Source organism: Moschus berezovskii, chromosome 4 (assembly GCF_049115385.1).
Source record: "Moschus berezovskii isolate FMDL1 chromosome 4, NW_MosBer_1.0, whole genome shotgun sequence".
NCBI classification, from domain to species: domain Eukaryota; kingdom Metazoa; phylum Chordata; class Mammalia; order Artiodactyla; family Moschidae; genus Moschus; species Moschus berezovskii.
The window spans coordinates 20,658,695-20,679,628 of record NC_142463.1 but is presented as its reverse complement, the minus strand read 5'-3'; the positions used below and the strand labels follow the sequence as shown (position 1 = coordinate 20,679,628).

Sequence of the window (20,934 nt, the reverse complement as noted above, 5' to 3'; positions counted from 1 at the left end):
TTTATATAGGAAAAAAAAGGGTGGAGGACTGAAGGGAAATATTTTTTAGGGAATAAACTGTGTAACAGCAGGATAGAAGCATAGAAAGAGCAATTAAGAGGTTGAAAGAAAAGAGTAATGTCATAGAAGTATGAAATATTAAGAAGGAAGTGGGAGTAGAGGAAAGAAAGGGAGTTTGGAAATTTCAGTCATTGCAAAGAATCTGAGTCTGGGATAGAGGGGGAGAGCAGAGTCCGAATTTGGTAAAAAGTTACTGGTGACCCTCAAATGAGAGAAAAGAGCGTGAGATCAGACTGCAGACAATAGATAAGAGGAAGCAGAGCTTTTTCAATTCAGTTACCATTTTAAAAAATCAGCAAATGGTATTTATAGTAGAAAATCTGGATAGTTAACAAATCTTTAGGAATCTGATATATGCCGGCATTGGACCAGGTGCTAGGATATAAGGAGGAGCAGCAATGTTCTTCTGTTAAGGAGGTTATATCATGGGAGAGACATAATTAAAAACCCACTATTCCTCAGTTCCTTCATGTCTTCACTTCCTTCTCTCTTTAAAGTTAACAGTCTAACATTAAAATAACCTTGTTGAGCATATCCTTTCTCCAGACTTGTGCCTCTCTTCCTTATAGTAGTCATCTAAATATTGATATATTCCAACACTTGTTAAATTCAACTCTCCATCTGTTTTTTGCCTATACCCGGGCAGCTGAATGTGGAGAGAAATACATCATGCAGACTGTTGTGCAGTCACTAAGTCCTGTCCAACTCTTTATGAGTGTGTGTGTGCTCAGTCATGTCCAACTCTTTGCGACCCTATGGACTGCAGCCCACCAGGCTCCTCTGTCCGTGGAATTTTCCAGGCAAGAATACTGGAGTGGGTTGCCATTTCTTACTTCAGGGGTCCAACTCTTTACCACCCTATGAACTGCAGCATGCCAGTCTCGTCTGTCCTCCACTATCTCCCAGAGTTGCGAAAATTCGTATCCATTGAGTTGGTGATGCTGTCTAACCATCTCATCCTCTGCTGACCCCTTCTCCTTTTGTCTTCAGTCTTTCCCAGCATCAGGGTCTTTTCCAATGTTGGCTTGTGACTGCCATCTTAAGTGGGCATTTAGTACTGCCCAGCTAAATTTACATTTTCACGATCCATTGGCTCTCTTACTTTTCCTAGATGATAATTTCACATGTTCTTTTTTTCTCTTTAGATAAACAACCCACATCCCTCCCTTTTAACTAAAGAAGTTGCTTCCTGTTTCTCTGAGGATATGGAGGCAGTTAGAAGAGATCTAATTCCATCATGCTCCTGTTGCTACAGCCATCAGCATGAATGTGAATGCCCTGCCTTTCTCCTGTTCCAGTGATGACTGTTCATGTCCTTGTCCAGGATCCCGTCGTGGGTGAAATCCCATCCCATCCCTCTAACCTACTTAAGGAATCACCCTAGGAATTATCTTGTTCTTTTTTTTGGATCAAAACAGTTTTTATCTCTACTGAGCCATTCCCATAAGTATATAAATATGCTTTACAATCTCTCACTTAAGAATAATAAATAAAGAAAATTCCTTTGACTCTTTCTTTTCAGCTCTTTCCCTATTTCTCTGCTTCCATTTACAGCAGTGTTCCTCAAGACAGTTGTCTGTAGGCATTTCTTCTTCCTCTTCTTTCATTCTCATTAATCCATTCCAGTTGGTCTTCCATCCTTACCATTCTATTGAAACACTTTTGTCAAGACCCCTTTCAGTTCAGTTCAGTTCAGTTGAGTCGCTCAGTCGTGTCTGACTTTGCAACCCCATGAATCACTTTGCCAAACCCCAAGATCATTTACCCAGTTGATCATATCCTCTTTGACAAAATGTTTTTTTAAAAAACAGGTTTTTAAGATATTATTTACTTCAGTAATTGCTCTATTGTAATTGCTCAGTAATTCTCCTTTTACTTCATTAATTGCTCTATCTCGGTTTCCTTCCTCATCTCCCTGACCACTAAATATTGGTGTACCCCAGGACTTAGACCTTTGACCTTTTCTCTTATTCAACTATGTTCATCTTCAAATAACATCTATAGGCTGAAAACTCCTGATTTTATACATCTGGCCCAGAATTTGCTCCTGAACTTTAGATTCTTTACGTAGGCTGCAAGATCCTCTGCTCTTGATGTTCACTGGGCATTTCAAACGTTAACAAATCTAAAGTTAAAATGCTTTTTTCCTCTTTAAACATGTTCCTTTTATATATATCCTTCTTCTTTCTGATAAATGACAATTCCATTCTGACTGCTTAAGATAAAAACCATGAGATTATCTTTACTTTTGTCTCCTTTCATGCCCGTATCTAGGCCACAGCGCATCCTGTCAACTCTCTCTTCAGCATATATTCAGAATCCCACCATTTCTCAGTATCTCCACAGCTACTACCCTTGTCCAGGACACCATCATGTCTTGCCTAGATTATTTTACAAGTCTCCCAGCTGACCTTTCTACTTCTACCCCTGCCCACTTTGAATGGTCTTATCAACTTAGCAGCTAGAATGAGCCTTGTAAAACACAAAATAGATGATATCATTCTGCTCAGACTTTCTTGTGTTCCCCATCTTAGTCAGCAAAAGCAAAAGCCATTACAGTGATCTACAGGCTATTATATGATCCAGGTTCCTTTTACTTTGTCTCCACCTACTCTCCTTTTTGCTTTTTTTAGCTCCAGCATTGCTGACCTCATTGCTGTTCCTGGAACATGCCAAGCTTGCTTCTACCTCAGGGGCTTTGTACTTGCTATTCCCTGTCTGGAAAACTTCTCCCCCAGATATCTGCTGTGCCAGATTGCTCACATCTTTTAGGACTCTGCTAAATGTCGCCTGAACAGAGTAGTTTTCCCTGTGCAACAGAAAGTAGCCATTTTTCCACCCCCAAAATAATCTCTTTCCTTTGCTCTGCTTTTTTTTTTCTAAAGGGCCTATTACCAGCTGATATGTCTAGTTGTTTATTTTTATGTTCTATCTTAATGAAAAATTCTTTATCCTCTTTATAAAAATGGGGGTATGTTCCACCTGCTCCTAAACTGGAAGTTGTATGAGAGCATGGACTGTATCTGGCCTGTTTATCACTGTGCCTCATAGAGTCTGGACATATAATAGATGTGCAAAAAGTTTTTTTTAATGAATAAGTACCTTCTAGTTTTCCTCTAGCAGAAAGAGCAGTTTGCATTTATTATGGATATATGCATGGGAATACACACCTATAGAAACTGCTTATGATTAGGTGGTCCTTCTAATGTAACCTTTTATAGGGTAGTTCTTCGTCCATCTAAACTGACCATCTAAGCATTAAATTTAAATCGTCCATAGATTCAAACCTATTGTGTTTGACCTTTTACAAATCCCAGAGCTTCATTTATCATGTGTAATGGCATGGCATAAAGAGATAAAGAAGCGTATTTTTCCCCCATTAAGTCTGCATGCTGCTATAAGAACAGTTGAGTGAGAATTGTGCAGTATTTTGCTATGATGTAATGAATCAGTCTACTCTGGTTTTAGATTATACCTTAGGGGACTTGCAAAACGTGGCCATTTTAAGCTTTGATTATAAATTATCTTTTAAGGGACCATTGGATATGTCTCAGTAAACAAAAGTGGTCTAAACTATTCAAGCATCTAATATAAATGGCTCTTCAAAAGCTATACTTTGTAAAACAGTTGAATGACAGCTAAATCATTTACATATTGTGATAGCCTAAATAAATAGTCTTTCCAAGTATTATAAGCAAATCTAAATAAAAGACAAAGTAATGTAGGGCGCTGGATTAATTACTGAATTATAAATCATTCAAGGAGCTTAATTATGTTTGTGCATTAACAGTAAAACCTTGAGTGTTGTGTTGGTGTATGTGTGACAAATGGTTATCACCCGCTTCATATAGAGATTGCTTCTGTGTCCCTCCAGAGACACACAACCACATATCTTTCGATCCTAAGAGATTGTCTCTGTTCTTCATATACAAAATTTACATTAAAAAAATTTGTTCAGAAAATAAACAAAATATACAATTTACTTCTGTTTTAGTTTTTATTTTAGTGATTATTTTTGTTAAATTTGTTGATACTGAAAGTTGTGTATGTTGACCTTTAGTAACCAAGATACTTTACAGACAGAAGAAATAATTGTAAAAATAATATAATATTATGTATACTTCTACACATATAATATATGCCTTTTCACCCATTCCAGTCTTGTTAACATAGTAAAACTTGTTTATAATGTGACACCAAGCTTTCATATCTCCAAGTGAAAGAGTACTTCAACAGAATTTTTTGGGAAAAAAAATATACAGTTATTTCTTGTTGTTCACAGGAAGGGAGGCAATAATAAGCTAATAAAGATCTATCATCGAGATGGTAAATATGGCTTTTCTGATCCTCTGACATTTAATTCTGTGGTGGAGCTCATTAGCCACTATCATCATGAATCTCTTGCCCAGTACAATCCCAAACTTGATGTGAAACTGATGTACCCAGTGTCCAGATACCAACAGGTAGGTATGATTACATAAGTTTGGGATTTTTTTTTTTTTCTGGCTGTGCTCTGTGGCATGCGGGATCTTATTTCCCTGACCATGAATCGAACCCATACTCCTGCAGTGGAAGTGCAGAGTCAACCACTGAAGCACCAGGGAAGTTCTGTGGTTACACAGGCTCTTAATAGCTAATCAGCAAGTCATTATTTAACAACATCGTTTGATTCTAACTTACGAGGTTTATCAGGAAAAAAAAGAAGAAATGCTAGATGCTTAAATTTTCCTACTTAAGATTTAAGATATTTTTAGAACTTATTTTGTGACTACTATTCCTTAATATCTTGTTGCATATGTTTGTTAACTTTATATAAAAATATTTGTGTTTGTGTTTCCTATTTATATTTCATTAAAAAAATTTTAAGTATTACCTACTTTGTTGTGATCTAAAGAGGTTGATCTTAGTATTAACAAAAGGATTTAGTGGTTTCCTATACTTGATATTAATACAGTAGCTTAAACTTACAGCAGAAATACAATTTAAAAATAAATAGTTGTGGGAAAACCCATGTTTTAGAAATATTGACATTCTTCATTTCTTTTGTTTACCTATATAGGATCAGTTGGTAAAAGAAGATAATATTGATGCCGTCGGTAAAAAACTGCAGGAGTATCACTCTCAGTATCAGGAAAAGAGTAAAGAATATGACAGACTATATGAAGAATATACCAGAACATCCCAGGTTAGTATATTTTTGTTGTTTAGGCCAGTAAGTAGGCAGTAAGGCTTATAGTTATCTTGGATTTTCTATAATATTATTATTTTCCATAATTCACTTGACAGTCTTTATCTGCTTGATATCTTTTTTAAACTAAAAAAATTTATTGAAGTATAGTTGATTTACATATATAAATTCTTATGTATATAAAGATTTTTATGTATAAATTCTTTTTGAGATTCTTTTCCATTATAGGTTGTTTCAAGATATTGAATCTAGTTCCTTGTGTTATACAGTGAGGCCTTGTTTTAGGTGGCTCAGAAGGTAAAGCGTCTTCCTGCAATGTGGGAGACCCAGGTTCGACCCCTGGGTTGGGAAGATCCCCTGGAGAAGGAAATGGCAACCCACTCCAGTACTCTTGCTTGGAAAATCCCATGGACAGAGGAGCCACGGTAGACTACAGCCCATGGGGTCGCAAAGAATCGGACATGACTGAGTGACTTCACTTTCACTTTGTTGTTTAAGCTATCTTAATATCTCTTTTAAAAATTAAACTAAATTTATTTAATTTATTTATTTATTGACTGTGCTGGGTCTTTATTGCTGCACTTGGGCTTTCTCTAACTGTGGTGAGCAGGACCATCTCTTGTTGCAGAATACAGGCTCTAGGTGCGTGGGCTCAGCATTTGTGGCTCACAGGCTTAATTGCCCTGTGCCATGTGGAATCTTTCCAGACCAGGGATCAAATCTGTGTCCCCTGCATTGTCAGGTGGACTCCCAACCACTGGACTACCAGGGAAGTCCAGTACCAACTTAGTATTGAAAAAGTTTTCAGTAGGGTTTAAACATTCTGTATATGCTCCTATATACATCTTTATTCCTTCCCCCTTATATTGTTAGCACTACTGATTATATTTTTATACATTGTCTGCCCATTAGCATAGATTTATAATTGTAGCTTTATACATTTGTCCTTTAAAACATATAAAACATGGACAGAGGAGCATGCAAGCTGTAGTCATAGGGTCGCAAAGAGTCAGACATGACTGAAGCTACTTAGCATGCCACAACCAAAAGTACAAAACTACTGGCTTTTATATTTGCTTATGCAGTTGCTTTTACCAGTGTTCTTTATTTATTCATGTAGCTTTGAGCTACTCTCTAGTGTCCTTTCATTTCATCCCAAAGGAGTCTCTTGAGCATTTCTTGTAGGACAGGTCTTGGGGTAACAGACTCCTTTAACTTTTGTCTATCTGGGCTTATCTTATATAATTTCTCTTCCTTCATTCTTGAAGGGACAGTACTTCTAGTTTCAGAATTTTTGGCTGACAATTTTTTTCTTCCAGGGCTTTAAATATTGCCCACCTGCTGCTTTATGGCCTAAACATTTTGGATGGCAAATCAGCTGTTATTTTTATTGAAGGCCATTTGTATATGACAAGTCGCTTCTTTTTTGCTGCTTTCAAGATTCTCTTTTTGTGTTTTGACAATTTGATTACAATTGTGAAATACTTAGTTTCTTTAAAAATATCTTTGTCTATAGTTTGTTAACTGTTAAGAGTTAGTCAGCTGTGAGCTCTTCCAGTATTACTGTGCTTCGTGGTGCCTTGTTTTGACCCTAGAATTAATGTTCTTGATTCTCAGTCCAAAGTCCTTGATCTTTTTTCTAAGCTAGTACCTGTGGTGTGCAGTGTAAATGCAGAGACTGCACCAGGAGCCTCTGGACTGAAGTAGCTTATTAGGAGACATTGGCCTGTGAGAATTGCAAGTTAGGTGTGCGATACAGTGCTGGCTAGGGGAAGGTGTGGGATTACAGTGGTCAGAGTAACTGTGATGGTCCATTTTTCTTTGTGATGTGTTTGATTTCATTTTTTTTCAGGTTTTCTTTTATTAGCTAAGTAGTTATTCAGAATGACTTTAATAACCTTTTTTTCCCCTTCCTATCTGACACTTGTGCTGTGTCTGTGGTGTGACTGTGTGTGTATGCTGTTTTTTACACTGCAGATTTCAGGTTTTCTGTGTTCCTTTGCCTCTTCTAAGTGAATTATCTGTGATGAGACTAGTATTTGATTTAGAATGGAGAAAAAGTTACTGAGGTTTCTTCAGATTGTATCAACATAAGTGGTCAATGTTAGGGGATGGTGAAATTATCATACATATACATAGCTATTAGAAGAGTTTTCAGAAATTACTTTGAAGCTTGATTTTTAAAACATACAAAAGTTATGTAAATATGTATGTTAATATAAATATTGCTGAATTCTATGAATTATATCACACAGCGTGAAAGTCCCCATTTCCCAGAAGCAACTACTGTTATTAAATGCTTATTAGGAATTCCTCATGACCTCAGAAATGCTAATGATGTAGCTTCAGGTAAAGGATGGGAACTTAAGCATAGACAGACTCTCTCATAGAACATCAGTAGTTTTTAACTTAACCAGTTTTAGAAAATAATTCTCCTAAATTCCAGTTCAGTTCGTTTTATATTTTTAAGAAAAGTAATCTATGTGTGTGTGTGTATAAGGGGGAGGAGAGAGGGAGAATCAGGTACAGAAGATTAGTGCAACCATACAAAAATATGTATTGAATACCTAGTCTAGGTATGAAACTATATTTGACTCTAGCTATACAGAGGGAGCAGAGAAGGCAATGGCACCCCACTGCAGTACTCTTGCCTGGAAAATCCCATGGACGGAGGAGCCTGGTGGGCTGCAGTCCATGGGGTTGCAAAGAGTCGGACACGACTGAGCGACTTCACTTTCACTTTTCACTTTCATGCACTGGAGAGGGAAATGGCAACCCACTCCAGTGTTCTTGCCTGCAGAATCCCAGGGACAGGGGAGCCTGGTGGGCTGCCGTCTGTGGGGTCGCACAGAGTCAGACACAACTGAGCAACTGAACTGAACTGATACAGAGGGAGCAGTGAGGCCTTATTTTGCAGAAGTGCAAGGTGCTCTGACATATTTGTTAATTGTAATGTGCATTAGTCAAAATGGCATGCTTTAATTTTAATCTCTTTCCTCTGCATCAAATAAAGCAGTGATGGGTTACTGTAATCGTGTGGGTGAATTTATTTAAAGGGCAATGTATAACACTATGTTTAATCTCACATAAATATTAAGTAAAAGATTCAAAAGATATATGAGTATATTCTATAAGTTACAAAACCAAGCAAATGTTAACATTTTCATTTTGACTAGGATCATCAAGTGGTAAGGTTCCAGGAGAGCGGAAGTTTTCAAATTTGTTCACTTATGTATCCCAAATGCTTCAAATAATGCCTGGCATATAGTTGTTGGTGTTTATTCGATTAGTTGTTTCTGACTCTGAGAACCCATGGACTGTAGCCCACCAGGCTCCTCTGCCTATGGGATTTTCCAGGCTAGAATACTGGAGTGGGTTGCCATTTCTTTCTCCAGGGGATCTTCCCAACCCAGGGATCAAACCCGTGTCTCTTGCACTGTCAGGCAGATTCTTTACCACTAAGCCACCATTCAGTTATTTGTTGAATGAATTTATGCAGGAAAATGAACCAAAGCATTCCACCCTTGTCAAGAGCCTGAAATCAGATCTCAGTGTGGACTAGTCTTGGGGAACGTTAACGCATCTGTGAATGGAGGTTAGAAAAAAATAGCCACCATTGCATATGGCTTTGGCTTGTGTAGAGTTGCATTTCTTTCTTATCATGACTGGAGAAAACTGAGAAAACTCCACATGTTCCACACATGCCCAGTAATATCCTCATATTTAACAGCAGAATATGAGTACTGAGCAGCTGGTATGAGACTGGGTTCTAGAATGGAATCCCTGCTTAGGGAACTGGGAATGGGGCTGGATGGAGGCAATCAAAAAAGCCAGAAGGCCAAAGCTAGAAGAGGGCTAATTTCTCTGTGTGCGAATTGAAAGCACGACCTGAGATGGGCCAAGTGGAGAAGAGCCTTGGAGGCTTAAAGCTTTGGAAGGTAAGAGAAGAGAGGGAGGGATCCAGAGGGATCCAGTGATTAGCAGTTTAGGAGAGACAATGAGTGTTAAAGGGAGATTAAAGAACTGACCTCCTCCATTTGTGTTACAGTGTTTCTAAATGTTGTAGACCTTCTCCAGGTATTCTTTCTCTATAAAAGGAAAGATTTCATTTTAGATAAACTCTAGTTTGCTGTGGTGTAATCAACTTCTTCCCAGAGAATGGGAAGAGATGGTCTACCCAGAGTCAGAGTTGGCACAGGGTGAGAATAAGCTGCATGTGGGGATATTTACATCTGGATTACATATAATTATGAGGCAAAGTGATAGGATTTAGTGATGGTTTGGGATTAGACACCGGAATTCAACCATGAGATCATTGGTGATCTTGGAAAGAGCAGTGTCTGTGGAATGGTGAGTGCAGAAGCCAGAATAGAGTCAGTTGGAGTATGAATGAGAGATGAGGAAACAGAGAGAGCCCATATAAACAATTCTTTTAAGAAGCTGAAAAGAGAAACCAGGGTTAAGGAACTTTATTTTTTTTCAAAGTGGTGTTAAATTAGAACCTGTGTGAGAAGGAACCTTAGACTGGGAGAGTGAATGTCGTGAGAGGGGCTGGTTGATATGATATGAAGTACCAGAGGAAGGGACAGGAGGTAAGACCCAAAGAAGGGAAGAAGGGGTACAGTGGGTTACAGTTTTGATGGTGGGCATAGTGGCATTGTTTGTTGAGGAGCTGCTGCTTTGGCAGTGACACCAAATATTATTTTCTTTGCTGCTCTGCCTGCCAACACACACAGCAGTCAGACTGTTGGTGTTTTCTCTGAGGATCTAGGGCCAGAACTTTAATCAGTTCAGTTCAGTTGTTCAGTCATGTTCAATTCTTTGCAACCCCATGGACTGCAGCATGCCAGGCCTCCCTGTCCATCACCAACTCCCAGAGTTCACTCAAACTTATGTCTACTGAGTCGGTGATGCCATCCAACCATCTCATCCTCTGTCGTCCCTTTTGCCTCTTGCCTTCAATCTTTCCCAGCATCAGGGTCTTCTCCAGTGAGTCAGTTCTTCTCATCAGGTGGCCAAAGTATTGGAGTTTCAGCTTCAGCATCCATCCTTCCAATGAACATTCAGGACTGATCTCCTTTAGGATGGACTGGTTGGATCTTCTTGCCGTCCAAGGGACTCTCAAAAGTCTTCTCCAACACCACAGTTCAAAAGCATCAATTCTTCGGCACTCTGGTTTCTTTATAGTCCAGCTCTTATATCCATACTTGACTACTGGAAAAACCACAGCTTTGGCTAGACATACCTTTATTGGCAAAGTAATGTCTCTGCTTTTTAATATGCTGTCTAGGTTGGTCATAACTTTCCTTCCAAGGAGCAAGTGTCTTTTAATTCATGGCTGCAGTCACCATCTGCAGTGATTTTGGAGCTCCCAAAAATAAAGTCTGTCACTGTTTCCACTGTTTCCCCATCTATTTGCCATGAAGTGATGGGACCAGATGCCGTGATCTTAGTTTTCTGAATGTTGAGTTTTAAGCCAACTTTTTCACTCTCCTCTTTCACTTTCATCAAGAGGCTCTTTAGTTCTTAGCTTTCTGCCATAAGTGTGGTGTCAACTGCGTATCTGAGGTTATTGATATTTCTCCCAGCAGTCTTGATCCCAGCTTGTGCTTCATCCAGTCCAGCGTTCCTCATGATGTACTCTGCATGTAAGTTAAATAAGCAGGGTGACAATATACAGCCTCAGCATACTTCTTCCCTGATTTGTAACCAGTCTGTTGTTCCATGTCCAGTTCTAACTGTTGCTTCTTGACCTGTATACAGATTTCTCAGAAGGCAGGTCAGGTGATCTGATATTCCCATCTCTTGAAGAATTTTCCACAGTTTGCTGTAATCAATACAGTCAAAGGCTTTGGCATAGTTAATAAAGCAGAAGTAGATGTTTTTCTGGAATTCTCTTGCTTTTTTGATGATCCAGCGGATGTTGGCAATTTGATCTCTGGTTCCTCTGTCTTTTCTAAAACCAGCTTGAACATCTGGAAGTTCATGGTTCATGTACTGTTGAAGTCTGCCTTGGAGAATTTTGAACATTACTTTGCTAGCGTGTGAGATGAGTGCAGTTGTGTGGTAGTTTGAGCATTCTTTGGCATTGCCTTTCTTTGGGATTGGAATGAAGACTGACCTTTTCCAGTCCTATGGCTACTGCTGAGTTTTCCAAATTTGCTGGCATATTGAGTGCAGCACTTTCACAGCATCATCTTTCAGGATTTGAAATAGCTCAACTGGAATTCCATCACCTCCACTAGCTTTGTTCGTAGTGATGCTTTCTAAGGCCCACTCTACTTTGCACTCCAGGATGTCTGGCTCTAGGTGAGTGATCACACCATCATGATTATCTGGGTCGTGAAGATCTTTTTTGTCTAGTTCTTCTGTGTATTCTTGCCACCTTTTCTTAACCTTGCACGGGAGCCAAAACCCTCCACCATAATTGAGAATTGTAGGATTTATAGCTAAATATTTAGATACAGGGATTCCAGTGAGTTTGCAGTGCTACTTGAGATACATATGATGTATCCTCAGCTGTACGAAGCATCACAGGGTTCTGGTGTCCCTCGTCTGCTGACTCCCTTATGTTCCAGCCCCACTGAGCAATTGCACGTCCCTAATACCCACTTTTATTGTGTATGAGTCATGCCATGCCGTCTGTGTGTAACGCTGGATTTTCTTCTCCTGCCCCAATTCTTTAAGACCTAACTCAGATGTTGCCTCCTCCATGAAGTCTCTGTAAAGCAATGAGTAACTAATTCACCCCACTTTATTTCCTCTATCATGAGATGAAACAAAACCTTATTAGAGTTCAGAAATCTGTTTTGCCTGTGTATTCTAAATCCTGGAGGGCAGGCCCCTTTTGTGACTCTCTTTAACACCAGATGGTACTTTCTGTGTAATGGATTCTCAGTAATCATTTGTTGAAATTAATCAGTCAAATTAATCAATTAATAATTTGTTGAAATTAATCAGGGCTTTCCTGGTATCTCAGTGGTAAAGAATCCTCCTGCCAATGCAGGACACGTGGGTTTGATCCCTGGTCTGGGGAGATCCCACATGCTGCAGAGTGGCTAAGCCTGTGCACCCCAACTATTGAGCCTGTGCTCTAGAGCCCAGGAACTGCAACTACTGTGCCCATTTGCCACAGCTTCTGAAGCCTGCATGCCCTAGAGCCTGTGGTCTGCAATAAGAGAAGCCACCATAATGAGAAGCCCGCGCACTGCAGCTGGAGAATTAGCCCACTCTTGCCACAACTAGAGAAAAGCCCAAGCAGCAACAGAAGACCCAGCATAGCCAAAACTAACTAAATAATAAAACAAATAAAATTATTAAAAAAGAAATTAATCAGTGCTAAATAGTTGATGAATTGTCCCATAAGCACTGAAACTTTTAAACTTGTAAACATTCAGGATCGCAGTCTTTCTAGACCTTTACACATATTTTCTTGACTTGCTAAAGTAAACAAAATTTAACCCTCTTTGAAAATCTTAGGGGAGTCATGATTCAGATGCTAAAGTGTACAGATACCCTCAGAACTTATTGGAACGTGGAGGACCACTTACCCTAGTGTGAGTGGCTTAGCCTCCTGGGCTTCTGTTTTGTGGTGATTTTAGTTTTTCACCTTATTTTGCATCTGATTTTAGCAGCTTTCTTCCCCTTCCTCATTTTCTGCTTCTAATGAGATGAATCTACTAATGAATCTATTTCGAAAATGACATGCTTTAGAAATGAAGTAAGACTAAATAGACTCTGTAGGGCTTTTCTGGAAAATAAGGTTTTGCATGCTGGTGCATGAACTCTGTTCTGTCTTTCACTCCATCAGCACTTTTTTGGGGTCAGTACAACAGTAGTTACAAAGGAGGAACTTTATCTTGTCTTCAGGGTATGCGGGGTTAATCTCTTAGCAGCTCAGAGGCCTTTCTGTGGTTCTCAGCTATATTTCAGATAATAGTTATTTTTCTTGTATTTTAGGGTTTTAATGATATATTTCATATATAAATAATGGTAGAAGGGTCTTGTTTTGGCCTCCTTAATTTGATCTCATATGGAACCATAACTCGAATTTTAAGATTTGTTTTAATACTAAGGTTACAAAAAGAAATAAAAAGATAACGAAGTGTGTTTATCTTTTTTTATCCTATAGGAAATACAGATGAAGAGGACTGCAATTGAAGCTTTTAATGAAACAATTAAAATATTTGAAGAGCAGTGTCATACACAAGAACAACATAGCAAAGAATATATTGAGCGATTTCGAAAAGAAGGGAATGAAAAGGAGATTGAACGGTAAATCTGCCTAATATCTCCAAGTGCATAAGTGAGCCAGGACGTCTTTTCTTCCTTAATCATCTCTGTCATGTCTGCTTTTACCTCCTCAGACTTGATAGTCCTGCCATATGGAGTTACTTGCTGTTCACACTAATGGTACCAAGCTGAACCTTCTTTCTTCTGCATTCTTTCTCCATCGTCCTAAATTTTGTTGACCCCTTTAGCACTCAGCTTAGACATGTCTTTGTAGAAAAATTTCTCTGATTCCCTAGACTGTTTTAGGGGCTTTTTGTCCCCATTTCTATAGCATCTGATCCTGATCCTTACTGTAACATTTACTGAAAGTCACACTCTCAGAACTGTGAGCTTATTGAGAGTAAGAGTGGTGGCTTGTTTTCCTTGATAGCTTTAGAATGTGTTCCAGTGTTTGAGAGTACATAGTGGTGAATAGAGTTAATAGAAATGCTGAGGACTGTATGCCTGACCAGATATGACAGGTGTGGGAGAAGCCAAAGATTTATTCCTAGGTTTCTGATACTAGTGACTAAGGGATGGTGTAATTCATCAAGAAGGGAAGTTCATGAGGGGAGTTCGGAGTGGGAACCAGTGAGTTTTGAGGTTCCTATGAGAACCTGGAATTGTCTGAGTGGTAGGCAGTTGATTATTTGGATTTGGAACTCTACAGAAAGGATTTGAGGGGCAAAAGTGTGTAGGTTATGGTAGATGATAAGGATGAGATTACACCGAGAAGGAGAAACATGAGAAGATTGAATCTGGCAGCTAAAAGAATCCTGGAAACCTTTATCAAAGCAAATTTAGTGGAGACTTAGAAAATGAGCCAAGTAACAGCAGGTTGAGGGGTGCAAAGTAGATAATAAACCTGAATCCTATGGAGGGAAAAGCAAAATCATTGCTCATATTAGCACCAAAGTGTTAGTGAACTCTGTGCTTAAGAATAGTATTAAGTGCTGTGAGGCAGTATAGCTTAATGGCTTAAGTTCAGTTCAGTTCAGTTGCTTAGTCCTGTCTGACTCTTTGCAACCCCATGGACTGCAGCACTCCAGGCCTCCCTGTCCATCACCACCTCCCAGAGTTTACTCAAACTCATGTCCATAGAGTCGGTGATTCCATCCAACCATCTCATCCTCTTTCATTCCCTTCTCCTCCTGCCCTCAATCTTTCCCAGCATCAGGGTCTTTTCAGATGAGTCAGTTCTTTGTATCAGATGGCCAGAGTATTGGAGTTTCAGCTTCAGCATCCATCCTTCCAATGAACATTCAGGACTGATTTCCTTTAGGATGGACTGGTTTTATCTCCTTGCCGTCCAAGGGACTCTCAAGAGTCTTCTCCAACACCACAGTTCAAAAGCATCAATTCTTCAGCGCTCCGCTTTCTTTATAGTCCAACTCTCACATCCATACATGACTACTGGAAAAACCATAGCTTTGACTAGATGGACCTTTGTTGGCAAAGTGATGTCTCTGCTTTTTAATATGCTGTCCAGGTTTGTTACGGCTTTTCTTCCAAGGAACAAGTGTCTTCTAATTTCATGGCTGTAGTAACCATCTGCAGTGATTTTGGAGCCCCCCAAAATAAAGTCTGTCACTGTTTCCACTGTTTCCCCATCTATTTGCCATGAAGTGATGGGATCAGATGCCGTGATCTTAGTTTTCTGAATGTTGAGCTTCAAGCCAACTTTTTCACTCTCCTCTTTCACTTTCATCAAGAGGCTCTTTAGTTCTTTGCTTTCTGCCATAAGTGTGGTGTCATCTGCATATCTGAGGTTATTGATATTTCTCCCAGCAATCTTGATCCCAACTTGTGCTTCATCCAGTCCAGCGTTTCTGCATGTAAGTTAAATAAGCAGGGTGACAATATACAGCCTTGAGGTACTTCTTCCCCAATTTGGAACCAGTTTGTTGTTCGATGTCCAGTTCTACTTGTTGCTTCTTGACCTACATACAGATTTCTTAAGAGGCAGGTCAGGTGGTCGGATATTCCCATCTCTTGAAGAATTTTCCAGTTTGTTGTGATCCACACAGTCAAAAGCTTTGGCATAGTCAATAGACCAGAAATAGATGCTTTACTGGAACTCCTACTTTTTTGATGATCCAGCGGATGTTGGCAATTTGATCTCTGGTTCCTCTGTCTTTTCTAAATCCAGCTTGAACATCTGGAATTTCATGGTTCATGTACTTTTGAAGACTAGCTTGGAGAATTTTGAACATTGCTTTACTAGCGTGTGAGATGAGTGCAGTTGTGTGGTAGTTTAAGCATTCTTTGTCCTTGCCTTTCTTTGGGACTGGGATGAAAACTGATCTTTTCCAGTCCCATGGCCACTACTGAATTTTCCAAATTTGCTGACATATTGAGTGCAGCGCTTTCACAGCATCATCTTTTAGGATTTGAAGTAGCTCAGCTGGAATTCCATCGCCTCCACTAGCTTTGTTCATAGTGATGCTTCCTAAGACCCACTCTGCTTTGCATTCCAGGATGTCTGGCTCTAGGATTATCTGGGTCGTGAAGAGCTTTTTTGTACAGTTCTTCTGTGTGTTCTTGCCACCTCTCTTAATATCTTCTGCTTCTGTTAGATGCATACCATTTCTGTCCTTTATTGAGCCCATCTTTGCATGAAATGTTCCCTTGGTATCTCTAATTTTCTTGAAGGTATCTCTAGTCTTTTCCGTTCTATTGTTTTCCTCTGTTTCTTTTGCTTTGATCACTGCGGAAGGCTTTCTAATCTCTCATTGCTGTTCTTTGGAACTCTGAGTTCAAATGGATGTATCTTTTTCCTTTTCTTCTTTGCCTTTTGCCTCTCTTCTTTTCACAGCTATTTGTAAGACCTCCTCAGACAACCATTTTGCCTTTTTACATTTCTGTTTGTGTTTAATGGCTTAAACCATGGGCTTAAATTCTGTGAGTGTATGCTAAGTCACTTAAGTTGTGTCCACCTCTTTGCGACCCATGGACTGTAGCTCACTAGGCTTCTCTTCCATGGGATTCTCCAGGCAAGAATACAGGAGTGGGTTGCCATGCCCTTCTTCAGGGGATATTCCTGATCCAGAGATGGAACCTGTGTCTCCTGCATTGACAGGCATGTTCTTTACCACTAGCGCCACCTGGCTGTGTTGCCTTCACTGAGTTACTTAACTCTGCACTTGTTTCTTTCTCCATAAAACTGTGGATAAAAGCTTGTTGAAATGCTCTGAGGACTAAGTAACACACACACATACACTTTATGGTAGGGAAAGGTGTGTATATGTGTGTGTGTGTGTGAGTATTGGACATTACAGTACCAATAAGTGACCATTATTAATAATGAAGAAATGAAAAAGAACTTGTAGTTTAGTTGCATAGGGAGTTAAAGTATCATGATGAAGTTTTAATGGTAATATAAAACTGTTTATTATTGAGTGACAAGTGAGTAATGTGGACAGTTGTTGCCTTAGGGTTCACAGCACGGCAAAACATTGTGTGGTGGAAAGGCTTAGGCAGCCCACTCCAGTATTCTTGCCTGGAGAATCCCAGGGATGGAGGAGCCTGGTGGGCTGTCGCCTATGGGGTCGCACAGAGTTGGACACGACTGAAGCGACTTAGCAGCAGCAGCAGCAGCACATTTAGTTCACACTGTAACCCAGCTTTACTTGTTCAGTCACGGCTGGGTCCAGCCCAAACAATATCGTCAGGATTCTCCTCATTTTCTGTCTGTTGGCTCAAATTTCCTCTGTGTTGGCTTCATCCTCAGGCAGGATTTCCCTTCAAAGCAGTAGTATAAACTGTTGGGAGGCCTCGAATCACATGTTAACAACTTAACAATCTCAGTGGAAAGAGAGAATCTGTCTACAATATTTCTAGCAAGAGTCCTAGATTTGACTGTCATTGGGTCAGTTTGGGTATTATTCTGATTTCTGAACAAGTCACTGTGGCCTGAGGCAGGGATAGGATGGAATAGAACACTCTTCTTGGACAGGAGGGGTTGTGTGGATGTTCACCAATGAATCTGAGATGGGAACAGGAGCCCTTCCCGACAGGGAACGTGACGGTGCTCTTCCCAGAGGGGTGAGAATAAATATGTGCCAGGCAAAAACAGCAGATGTCCACCACACTGAAGGTTTAGGACCGTGTGCACACTGTAGAACGCTTCTGCTTGGTTTCTGTTTTAGCCTTAATATATCAAATATTTTCACAGAATTATGATGAATTATGACAAGTTGAAATCACGTCTGGGTGAGATTCATGATAGCAAAATGCGTCTCGAACAGGATTTGAAGAAACAAGCTTTGGATAACCGAGAAATAGATAAAAAAATGAATAGTATCAAACCTGACTTGATCCAGCTGCGCAAGATCCGAGATCAGCACCTTGTGTGAGTATTCTGGGCCTGTGGGGAGGACACCCCGGCACCACCTGATCCTGCTGCACTAGAGACATTAGAGGTAGAAGAAGAGATTTGTAATTGAGACCTGGCCAGCGGGACTGTAAGAATTTAGGAGAGTGGTCCTGTTAGTAGTAGGGTGTTACAGTCTACTAAAGTCAAGCGTGTGGGACCAATCAGGAGGTAGGGCTGTAATCCATGCAAATGAACAGTGATGGAGCTTAAAAAGTGCAGATTAATTAAAGTTTCCCTAAAACACAAAATCCAGCATCTTTGGTTACCTAGAAAAACCGTAGAAATAGAAATTACCCCTGACAGGCAAGGAAACTAAAATGGGAACCTACAAGTAAGTATACAGAATAGTCCATTAGAGTTTTTATTTTTAAGGAAAAAATTCTATATTTAAGTAATAGAAATGTGTTGAAAGCACTTATGAAAAATGGCACACCTGAGGAGTGATGGAATATTATATAATTTAGCTAGATATAGGGATATTACCTAAATATAGATGGAAAGATATATTATCAGAACAAGATATATGGATTAGATTTTTAGGCCAGATGACTGCTTCATAGAAGGAGATAATCAGTGAGAAAGAAAAATATATTAGGTTGAGTTCTAGGTAATGAATAGACTGTTTTGTAATATGTTTATGGGTGACTTTCCCACGTGTAACACAGTTCAAACTCCTTGGCAAGAGGTGGCAGAGTAAAGACCTCTGACTGGGTTTTCTATAGACTTCAGGGTTTCTTTGTGTGAGAAGGAGGGATGAAATACAAGCTTAAAGGTTGGCACATTGGCTGTTAAGTTTTAGGAGAGGAAAATTTAAGGTGACTGTTTTGGAAGCAAACAATTACTGAGTAGTTTTTAATAACACTCCTCTTTAGAGATCTTTCAGTTTGCTACTGTGGCCAAAAAAAGTCAAGCAAGTACACATAGCATACAGAAGAGCTTTGGAAGCAAAGCCAGGAGGTGGCTTTGTATACAAGCAGGGTGTGTCTGCTCTTGGAATATTTATATGGTTCTAGTTGCATGATGACGGAGAAGGCAATGGCACCCACTCCAGTATTCTTGCCTGGAAAATCCCATGGATGGAGAAGCCTTGTAGGCTGCATTCCATGGGGTCTCAAAGAGTCAGACACTACTGAAGCAACTTAGCAGCAGCAGCAGTCACATGATGAAGCTAAAGAAAAGCCCCAGAAGGCTCTGCCATGGACCAAAGGAATGAATGGAAACATTTCTTTGCCCTGGAAAGTGATGAGATACTGAGAAACCTACCATTTCTAGGTGCATGACTAAGTATGGCAAACTAGTTCTTAAAAATTCCTTTAACAAGTTCTGAAAGCTAAATATAAAGTAGAATTTAGGTACCATTATGGGTGATAAGCCATGACCAGCTTATATCCTGCTAGAATGTTTAGGGAGATACAGCAACCATTACCTCTTTTGGAACCATTGCTTCAGGGAGAACAGTCCAGTGTCCATACTCCATGCTTTCTTTGATGTTTCTACCAAAGACAGCACTAGGATTGATGGACTTGATCTGCTCTAACACTGAAATTGTATAGTCAGTCCTGGAAGAGACTGGTTGTACTGCTACCTGATGCTGAATACACCCTCTCTTTGGTCCTGTTTTGAAGTTGGAATAGGTTGGAATTCTGCAGCACCTAAGAAGAGATTGTCATTAGTTCATCAAGTCCCCTTTGTGTGCGGCCGTTTCTCTGACTTCTTGCTGTATATATAGCCCATAAGAACTTTTTCAGATTTTTTTTTCTGCTGAGATTCCAGTGTACTGTTTCTAGAATATTCTTGAATGCTTAAATCATGATTTCATTTCTTAAATATAAAATAAGTCAGTTCAGTTCAGTCACTCAGTCGTGTCCAACTCTTTGCGACCCCTTGAACTGCAGCACACCAGGCCTCCCTGTCCATCACCAACTCCCGAAGCCTACACGAACTCATGTCCATTGAGTCAGTGATGTCATCCAACCATCTCATCCTCTGTCATCCCCTTCTCCTCCTACCCTCAATCTTTCCCAGCATCAGGGTCTTTTCAAATGAGTTAGCTCTTTGCATCAGGTGGCCAAAGTATTGGAGTTTCAGCTTCAACATCAGTCCTTCCAATGAACACCCAGGACTGATCTCCTTTAGGATGGACTGGTTGGATCTCCTTGCAGTCCAGGGGACTCTCAAGAGTCTTCTCCAGCACCACAGTTCAAAAGCATCAATTCTTCGATGCTCAGCTTTCTTTATAGTCCAGCTCTCATATCCATACATGACCACTGGAAAAACCATACCTTGACTAGATGGACCTTTGTTGGCAAAGTAATGTCTCTGCCTCTTAATATGCTGTCTAGGTTGCTCATAATTTGTGGGCTGATGTTCCTATCTCTTTCAGAATTTTCCACAGTTTATTGTGATCCACATAGTCAAAGGCTTTGGCATCAATTATCGGGGACCAGCCTCGATATGGCCCAGGGTATCCTCGGGATGAACGGCGTCGGCGTCAGAGAGAGAGAGAGACAGGGGCTGATGATTCCTTGGTTTACGCTGGAAACCAATAAAACCCCAGCACGGGGTTTGCTCTGTTTACGTAGGCCGCAGGCGCCCTCTCGAATCACTGGAGGCACCCCACCAGGGCACCCCCTCGAGTGGGTCTTAGAAGCCCAGGCAGATAAGTAAACTCAGAGGGCCCAGCGCTCCAAGGATCTCAACCAGAAAAAGGAGAATAGAGAAAAGGATGGAAAAAGAGAAAGAACGACACGGGGAGACCAAGCTTCAGTGAGCAAGGCCCAAAACTTTATTTTCCAGTGCTGCTTTTATACCCTAAGTTATGCGCATAAGAAACAGAGAAAGGGAGGTATAGATTCACGCCAAAATCACGTTTTTGTGTGTCTCGTGATAAAAGTTTTAGGTGGTTTACATCATCTTCTGGCCAGGGGGCCTGCTAACAGTTTTATGGCCCTCTCTCCTGACAATAGGTTAGTTAGCAAGTAAAAGACTTTTCTTTTAAGGTGACTTTCCTAAAGTTAGGTGCTAGACACATAACAAAGTT

General features: G+C 40.1%; 1 protein-coding gene across 1 annotated transcript in view; it reads left to right on the top strand.

Annotated features, from left to right (window-relative positions):
• The window catches only part of PIK3R3 (phosphoinositide-3-kinase regulatory subunit 3), a 105,970-nt gene that overhangs the window by 66,650 nt on the left and 18,386 nt on the right, over window positions 1-20,934 (top strand). The window contains exons 4-7 of the mRNA XM_055402214.2: window positions 4,343-4,523; window positions 5,120-5,245; window positions 13,380-13,522; window positions 17,694-17,870. Coding sequence (XP_055258189.1) covers window positions 4,343-4,523; window positions 5,120-5,245; window positions 13,380-13,522; window positions 17,694-17,870 — 627 coding nt within the window. The remainder of the gene's footprint in view (window positions 1-4,342; window positions 4,524-5,119; window positions 5,246-13,379; window positions 13,523-17,693; window positions 17,871-20,934) is intronic.